This window comes from Myotis brandtii, unplaced genomic scaffold (assembly GCF_000412655.1).
Source record: "Myotis brandtii unplaced genomic scaffold, ASM41265v1 scaffold8588, whole genome shotgun sequence".
NCBI lineage: Eukaryota > Metazoa > Chordata > Mammalia > Chiroptera > Vespertilionidae > Myotis > Myotis brandtii.
Window position 1 is genome coordinate 18,407 of NW_005371496.1, and position 9,151 is coordinate 27,557.

The following is a 9,151-nucleotide window of genomic DNA, read 5'->3' on the forward strand; positions in this document are numbered from 1 at the left end:
AGAAGAGATTTGAGAAGAGAAAATTCCAGATTTATTCTGCTATGTTTAAATCAGAAATACACGTTCTACTTATTTATTTTTCCCAAGGGTTTTGCCCTTCATAATCTCTACTAATAGATTCTTTCAGCTAATACAGGGAGAGAAGTCCAGAATGATGATGTCACCTGTCCATGTACCTAAGAATGAAGAAAGCCATTGAGGTAAATGTCACAAGAGAGTTAATAGCTGTGGTGTGTCTTTGGGAGTAGGAAAGTCCTTACTTGGAGAGCGGGTACTGAGTAAAAGCCGCAGCATATAGAAAAAAATATTTTTTTTCTTTTTGAATAAATATATCAAGAGGAATGATTCTTTATCTCCTTGGATGTTTTCCTGCAGGAACTAATGCAGCCAAAATCTGGGGCCAATGGAACAACTATTACTGAGTTCCTTCTATTGGGCTTGGTGGAGACACCGGAGCTGTGGCCTCTTATCTTTGTGCTCTTCCTGTTTGCCTACCTGGTGACAGTTGGGGGCAACCTCAGCATCCTGGCTGCCATCTTGGTGGAACCCAAACTCCACACCCCCATGTACTTCTTCCTAGGGAACCTATCCTTGCTAGATATTGGGTGCATCACTGTCACTGTTCCCTCAACGTTGGGTCGCCTCTTGTCCCACAAGCGTGAAGTTCCCTATGGAGCCTGCCTCACACAGCTTTTCTTCTTCCATCAGTTGGCTGGTGTGGACTGCTTCCTGTTGACAGCCATGGCCTATGACCGATTCCTGGCCATCTGCCGGCCCCTCACCTACAGCGCCCACATGAGCCATTCAGTCCAGTGGATATTGGTGGCTGTGTCCTGGGCCTGTGCCCTCACCAATGCACTGATCCACACTATTGCCCTAACTACACTCAACTTCTGTGGTCCCAATGAGGTCAATCACTTCTACTGTGACCTGCCACAGCTCTTCCAGCTCTCTTGCTCTAGTACCCAACTCAATGAGGTGCTGCTCTTTGCTATGAGTTTCGTAATGGCAGGTGTACCTGTGGTTCTCATCATCACCTCCTACATCCACGTGACAGCTGCAGTGCTACAAATCCGCTCAGTGGAGGGCAGGAAGAAAGCCTTCTTCACATGTGGCTCCCATCTCACTGTGGTTTGCCTCTTCTATGGAACTGGTATCTTCAACTACATGCGTATGGGTTCAGAGAAGGCTTCAGACAAAGACAAAGCTGTTGGAATTTTTAACACTGTCTTCAACCCCATGCTGAATCCAATTATCTACAGCCTCAGGAACCCTGATGTGCAGGGTGCCCTCTGGAGGGTAATCACAGGGAAGCGGTCACTGACTTAATAAGGGTTCCACTGTCACTTCCTCCTATTCTCTTTTTGGACTAAAGGAGAAATCCTCTGCGGGCAGTAACTAGGACAAACGATTCAGAACTGCTTCTATTTCTCTGAGCATAAGGAATTTTTTCTTTTTTGGTAGGGGTAATAGTTATTGCTTCCCAAAGAACCCCTGCCCAGGTATCTACACTAAAAAAGAGAAACATGGTAATTAGTGTACGACCGCTACCCTTTTCATTGGCTAATCAGTGAGTATATGCAAATTAACTGTCAGACAAGATGGAGGCCAGCAGCCAGGCACTGAAGCGAGCATGAGGCTTGCTTGCTGCAGACTCCAACGTTCCCCGCCTAACTTGCCGGCCTCTCAACTGCAACTCTAAGCAACTATGTACTATGTTGCAAATAAGAAGGTAAACAAAACCCCATAGAACAGCCGGACTGAAACCCAGCCGGACTGAAACTTTGTATCAATGTTTTCAGCAGCGAGGCCTCAGAGATAAAGCTGGCCCAGAATAAAAATAAAAAAAAAGAAAACAAGGAGCGGTTGGAAGCTTTAGTCACTCGCCAGCCGGAAAACAGCCCTCAGCCCCTCACCCAGACTGGCCAGGCACCCCAGTGGGGACCCCCACCCTGATCCAGGACACCCTTCAGGGCAAACCAGCCAGCCCCTACCCATGCACCAGGCCTCTATCCTATATAGTAAAAGGGTAATAGGCCTCCCAGCACCGGGATCAGCGGAGCAGCGAGGCTCCCGGCACCGAGATCAGCGTGACAGGGGGCATCAGCATGAAGCACCCAAACCCCCTGATTGCCCTGCAGCTCTGTGTGTGACAGGGGGCGGGGCCACAACCTCCCTATCTCCCTATCTGTGTTCGTGACAGGGGAAGGCACCCCAACCCCCTGATCTGCCCTGCTCTGTGCCTGATAGGGGGGAGCTCCCCAATCCCCTGATTGCCCTGCGGCTCTGTGTTTGACAGGGGGGAGCTCCCCAACCCCCTGATCGACCCTGGTCTGTGTGTGACAGGGTACAGAGCCCCAACCCCCCTGATGGGCCCTGCTCTGAGAGTGACAGGGGGCAGCGCCCCAACCCCCTGATCAGCCCTGCTCTGTGCCTGATAGGGGGGAGCTCCCCAATCTCCTGATTGCCCTGCGGCTCTGTGTTTGACAGGGGGGAGCTCCCCAACCCCCTGATCGACCCTGGTCTGTGTGTGACAGGGTACGGAGCCCCAACCCCCCTGATGGGCCCTGCTCTGTGAGTGACAGGGGGCAGCACCCCAACCCCCGGGGAGGTGATCAAGCTCCCCCTACCACTCACTTGGAGTGGGCCTGACTGACTGGGGACCCTACCTTACCCATTCTGTCGAAAGGTCCAGAAGTATCCATCCACTCTCTCCAGATGCCAGCCGGGTCCTGGGCTGAGATCTGGGAGCTCCCAGAGTCCCCCAGTTTAATTCTGCTAAATCAGCAGAGCCGTGCCTCCTGGAGGCCTATCCAGCAGCCCTGGTCCCCATGCCCAGTCCACTCACCAGAGGCCAAAAAGGTCAAGTGTGGTTGATTTCCCGGTGTTTCAGAGAACCATTAATGTTACAGAAGACTGGACAAGAGCCAAGCAACGCTTAGGGAGTTGGGGTTAGACTTTATTATTATTATTATTATTATTATGCGCAGGCCGAGAGAAAACTGTATTTCAACTTCTGGGCCCTGACATGGAGGAAGTTTCCCTATTTATATCTTGTTACCTTCTTTGTCTCCCAAATATAGGGTTTTCCGGTCCCCTTTGCAAGTTCTTAAAGAGCCCTATGTGCTGGGGCTTTGAGACCTCAACAAAAGGCCTGGCCTGGCACCAGCACTGATAACTTTGTCTGGGGAAGGTTTATGGCCTCTCCGGAATGGGAGTACTCTTCTTTTTCTCTTTATTGAAGCAAGCAAGCATTTACAGGAGCCAGGATAGCAGGATTAAAATTTCAAACAGTAGTTTTTACACAAGATAGATGCTTCAGTTCAAAACGTTTATGTGGAGTAAATACATTAGGTGGACTGAGCATCCGTGCCTGGGACATTTCCTCACAGGGACTCATGGATCCAGAAGCTGCGACCAATGGGACTGCTGTTACTGAGTTCATTCTGCTGGGCCTCGTTGAAACAGAGAAGCTGCAGTCTCTGGTCTTTGTACTTTTCCTCTTTGCTTACCTGCTCACAGTTGGGGGCAACCTCAGCATCCTGGCTGCCATCTTGGTGGAGCCTAAACTCCACACCCCCATGTACTTCTTCCTGGGGAACCTATCAGTTCTAGATGCTGGATGTATCACCGTCACTGTTCCTGCAATGTTGGGTCGTCTCCTGTCCCACAAGCGTGCAATTTCCTATGATGCCTGCCTCTCCCAACTATTTTTCTTCTACCTTCTGCTTGGTGTGGACTGCTTCCTGTTGACAGCCATGGCCTATGACCGATTTCTGGCCATTAGCCGGCCCCTCACCTACAGCGCCCGCATGAGCCATTCAGTCCAGTGGATATTGGTGGCTGTGTCCTGGGCCTGTGCCCTCACCAATGCACTGATCCACACTATTGCCCTAACTACACTCAACTTCTGTGGTCCCAATGAGGTCAATCACTTCTACTGTGACCTGCCACAGCTCTTCCCGCTCTCTTGCTCCAGCACCCAACTCAATGAGCTGCTGCTCTTTGCTGATGGTTTCATAATGGCAGGTACACCCTTGACTCTCATTGTCACCTCCTATGTCCACATAGCAGCTGCAATCCTACGAATCCGCTCAGTGGAGGGCAGGAAGAAAGCCTTCTTCACATGTGGCTCCCATCTCACTGTGGTTTGCCTCTTCTATGGAACTGGTATCTTCAACTACATGCGTCTGGGTACAGAGGAGGCTTCAGACAAAGATAAAGGGGTTGGAATTTTCAACACAGTTATCAACCCCATGCTGAACCCACTTATCTACAGCCTCAGGAACCCTGTTGTGCAGGGTGCCCTCTGGCGGGTAATCACAGGGAAGCGGTCACTGACTTAATAAGGGTTCCACTGTCACTTCCTCCTATTCTCTTTTTGGACTAAAGGAGAAATGCTCTGGGGGCAGTAACTAGGACAAATGATTCAGAACTGTTTCTATCTCTCTGAGCATAAGGATTTTTTCTTTTTTGGTAGGGGATAATAGTTATTGCTTCCCAAAGAACCCCTGCCCATGTATAGTTTATAAATATGTAAATTAATGCTGTCACTTCCCTTGACAAATTACAACTTCAGTCACTGTGAGCTCCCTTCTCTGGGTAGAAGTGAAACCTTGGAAGCCCTGAATGCCTACAGGTTCAAGTCCCATAGGAAATGACTCTTTGGGTGGTTATAGCCTGGGTTTCCCAAATATTCCTGCAAATTCTCCCCACCAGAGGGTCATCTGATTCCCTGGAGTTCAGGTATAGTTGGTCTGTTAATAAAACATAGGCCTAGAGATCAGGATTATTTTACTTATCTCATCAGGCTTCTACAAGTCTGAAAATGCAGCTCATCTATTTCTATCACACAAAGATGCCCTGGAATATAGAGGGGACAAATGGGAGCTGAATGGTCATGTGTCCTCTAGTAACTCTGCAGAGCATGATTCCTGTGTGCCAATTTAAAAAAAATCCTCATCCTAGGATATGTTTAATGATTTTAGAGAGAGGGAAATGGAGAGAGAAATATTGATGTGAGAGAGAAACATTGATCATTTGCCTCCCACAGATGGCCCCACTGGGGATCAAAGACGCAGCCTAGTTATGTGCCCCGATTGGGAATTGAACACACAATCCTGAAGAATGTGAGAAGACACATTCTTCAACTGTGTCCTCAGAGATAGGCCCACTGACCTCAGTCCAACTGCAGATCTTGAAGTGACCCCATAATCCAGCTCTTACCCTTTGAAGCATAGGCTAGGAACACTGTTGCCCACCCAGTGACTTGGAGGAAGACAGGGTCTCACAGGTAGTTCTGCCAAACTTGGTCTGACTGTGGTTCTTGCAGAAGCCCTATAACCAATATTGTATTTCAAAGAGACATCTCAGCAGTTTATTGAGACCAGCTCCAGGCATCCCTGCCAGAAGATTAAACCCTTAAATCCTGAAAACTGCTCCAATGTCAATAAACTCTTCCTGTTCAGCCTTACATTCTACCTACTCCTTCATTCCTCATGATCAATTTCCATATTGCTCCTGTATAAACTGTAGGAACTTCCAGTTTATGCCATGATATAGTAGCCAGTGTATTAGTTTCTTATTACTCCTTTACCAAATTACCATAAAGTTTGGGACTTAAACAAATAGGAATTTATTCTCTTATGGTCTGGAGGCCAATCCAAAATGAGACCTACAGGGCCACCTTCAAAGTGTCAGCAGGGAAAATTCTTCCTGGAGGCTCCAGGAGAGAATCCATCCTTTGGCTTGTGGCCACATCACTCCAATCTCTGCTTCCATCATCTTATTGCCTTTTTCTCTTCTGTAATAAAATAATTCTACTTGTCTATTATAAGGACTCTTGCTTTTTGGGCTCTCTTGGATAATCTAGGACAAGCTCCCTAGCTGAAGACCCCTAACAATCTACAGTCTTTTTCACCATATCAAAAGCTGATTTTAGGAATTAGGGCCTGGATATCTTTGGGGGCCATTATTCAGCGTGCCACAGCCAGCTATGGGAATTCTTTTCAGGAGATAATTATTTCCTCTTGGATTATAGGTGGGATTTTCTTATGCCTAGACCTAACCCTAATTTTTCTGGAGGCACTGAGGAGAAATCGGATTGATAGCTGGCTGACCTGGGTCCTTCATTCTGTTTCTTCAAGACTTCTAAGAAAGTTAACAAAAACCACCCTTTATTTTTAATACTCCACTATTCTTGTAAGCAACCAAACGACCAGTTGACTGGTCACTATGATGAGCACTGATCACCAGCGGGCACATGCTCAAAACAGGAGCTGCCCACTGGTGGTCAGTGCGCTCCCACAGCCAACCTCCTGTGGCCGGCCAACCTTTTGCAGTCCCTCCCACTGGCTGGCTCTGATAGGCCCTAGAGGACTGGGCGAGGTAAACCCGATTGGCCCCAATTGTAGGCCAGGCTGAGGGACCCCACCCATGCACGAATTCATGCACTGGGCCTCTAGTCTATATATATATATAAAAGGCTAAGCAACTCTCCAACCGACCGTCCATCCGAATAGCTGATAGGTATGACCTATACTGACCACCAGGGGGCAGATACTCAATGCAGGAGCTGTCGAGTGACAGCAACTTTGCAGAGTGCCCTCGCCCATTCTGGGACCCCTCGGGGGATGTCAGAGAGCCAGGTTGGGCCTGATCGCCTCAGGCCAGGCCGAGGGATCCCACCTGCCAGAGGGACCCCACTCACTCCACAGATGCCCTTGGAGCTGTGCGCTGAACCAAGTGTGGCCAGCTGGGGAGGGACTGCTGTTGGTTGGCTCCCGGGCGTGTCCAGCCCTTCTTGCCCAGTCCCACCCTGCCCGCCACCTTCTAATTAATTCCCTTTCAATGTGAACAAATCCATGCACCCGGCCACTAGTGGTTCTCAAAACATTAGTGTGCTGGAGCTAACACATAACCTAATGTTTTGCCTTTCACCTGTACCTCATCACAACCTACCACAAACAAGTGTCAGTAATTATGCTAGGGGTTATCACCAGCCCCACTAACCCAAAGCAGTCATGAATGGTCCAGTTCCAGAAGTTCAGCTGGAGAATGTGCTTCCTAGGGCTATCCTCTGGCCAACTGTCAGACTTGGGCTCCCACCAAAGCAGAGCCCAAGACAAGATGCATGTGCAATTTAAACGGGAAGTCATCTCAGGCAGTAAGAGCAAGATTATTTATTTGGGGAAGTGGTCTCAGGGAGCAAGACTTAGGCTATGAAGAGAGTGACACAAAGAAGGAAGAAGTACCCCTGACTGAGGGTCATTTCCAAGGTCCCTGCTGTGGACAGCAGAGACTGGATTGTGCAAGAGCATATAGAATGCCTCTCAGGGTTGCCTGGTGAAGAGGCAGTGGGGCGTTATCCACTGGCTCCTGTCTCCTACTTTCGAGTTGTCCTCTGCCCTCTGAGCTCCACTTGTGCTCAGACATAGTGAGCCTCCCAGTCCCATTGTTCATGATATTAGAGGATTCCAAGGAAGAGGCTACACTCTGTCAGCTCACATTAAGCAGAAACCTACAGGGAACAGTCCAGTCCAGCCAGGGCTGAAATCAGAAAAGGGCCGAGGAAGAACTGAGTCAGAACATTGGTTCTGTCTGCTCTGATCTCCTTCATAGAATTGTTGTGAGGACAGATACAGACTCCAGGCATGTAAGGTTCTGACTACACTCCCATGTCTGTATCAAGAACACATAAATGTCATGTACTGTTTAACCTCTCCTAGCGGCTTAATGAGTCTTAGTTCATTAATAATCTTCACTAATAACCTGTGATAGAAGATATGCTCATTTCACAGATGAGGAAACTGAGTCTCTGAAGGGTGCAACAGCTTGCACACAGTCAAACAACTAGTAACCGGAGGAGCAGGTCTGTCTACAGTGCTTTTCTTCCTGCACCAGGCGTCTCTGCTGGGGGAAGAGAGAGCACTCTCTCTTGGGGGATGGGGTGTTGGGTGAGTAGTTACTGGTGGGTATAGGGGTCGGGGAAACACATGTCTCCACTTCACACATCTTCTGTTTGTTAATCTATGACCTTCACCAGGGCTTTCCATTTTCAAGGGCCTGGCCAAGATAATCATATTGGTAGGCAGCCTCCCTGGACTCCTTCTAGTAGGTATAGCTCTTTATCACCATTTCCAGAACCATTACAGGTGGCCCAAGGCACAGTCCCAATAGCCCCCACTAACAAGGCCCTGACGGGGAAAGGACCACACTCCTGAAAACTCATTAGAAAAGTGGGTTTGGAGAAAGCTTCTCTCTCTTGTCTCTCTTCTGGGGCCTCTTCCTCATCCCAGGACTAAGGCAGGTTTGGGAATGAGCTTGTCTCTGCTCAAAGGCACCTGCTTGGGGCTGGCCTCTGGGAAAGAAAGCCCGTCCCTAGGAAACCTGTATCTAGTCTTAATTACACCTCTAGTTTGCTGGGTGACTTTAAGGATATGGACAAGTCCTGCAGGCCTCAGCAACCCACCATTAAGTGGAATTTATATCACCTGCCCCAACTCCCTGCCATAGGCCAGGGCAGAGATAAGGCCTTTTGAAAGGAAATCTAACTACCAGAAGGTGTAAGGCATTGTTGCTATAGTTAGGAAGGGCTTGTTTTGTTTACAAAACAACTTGTATCTCTCCCCAGCTGTCCCCTCTTTCCTGGGAGGGCTCATTTCTGAGGTCTCCCCAGAGGATAACACCCAGTGAAAATAGACCTTGGATAGAGAAGCTGTCAGCTTGTTTTTCCTCATTTTCTTTTATATCCTGGTAGCTCCTCATTTTCTGAGTAGATAACTGAGTCTGCACAGCTCATAGCTTCTTCCCTGAAGGACACCCACTGGCTTCCATGCTCATGTCAGGGTGAGTGTTCTCAGGGATCCTTCCTTTGCTCCTCTGTTGCCATCAGCTCAAACCCAACTCACTATAGTGCAACTGATGGGAAGCCTTTTCAGGGAAAGATCTGGGAAGATAACACAGAGGTCCTGGTTCCTCTCTGGCCCCTCTGCCCATGGCCCCCCTTTCCTGGATGAAGCCACCTGCTCCCTGTTACTCTTAGGGGAGAGTGTGAAGGGACTCCTTGAGTCTAGTTCACTGGCCAGGACGACTTCATCAGGCAGCCTGGAGCCTTCACTCCAGTCTCAGACGTTGTTGAGCCTTTTCATCA

At 48.9% G+C, this 9,151-nt stretch overlaps 2 protein-coding genes across 2 annotated transcripts; both read left to right on the forward strand.

Annotated features, from left to right (window-relative positions):
• The first annotated feature begins 375 nt into the window (after positions 1 to 375).
• Positions 376 to 1,329, forward strand: LOC102259687 (olfactory receptor 3A1). Its single transcript, XM_014532210.1, has one exon. The coding sequence runs from the start codon at positions 382 to 384 to the stop codon at positions 1,327 to 1,329; it is 948 nt and encodes a 315-aa protein (XP_014387696.1). The 5' UTR covers positions 376 to 381.
• Positions 1,330 to 3,386: 2,057 nt separating this feature from the next.
• Positions 3,387 to 4,346, forward strand: LOC102259982 (olfactory receptor 3A2). Its single transcript, XM_005884809.2, has one exon. The coding sequence runs from the start codon at positions 3,399 to 3,401 to the stop codon at positions 4,344 to 4,346; it is 948 nt and encodes a 315-aa protein (XP_005884871.1). The 5' UTR covers positions 3,387 to 3,398.
• Positions 4,347 to 9,151: the final 4,805 nt, after the last annotated feature.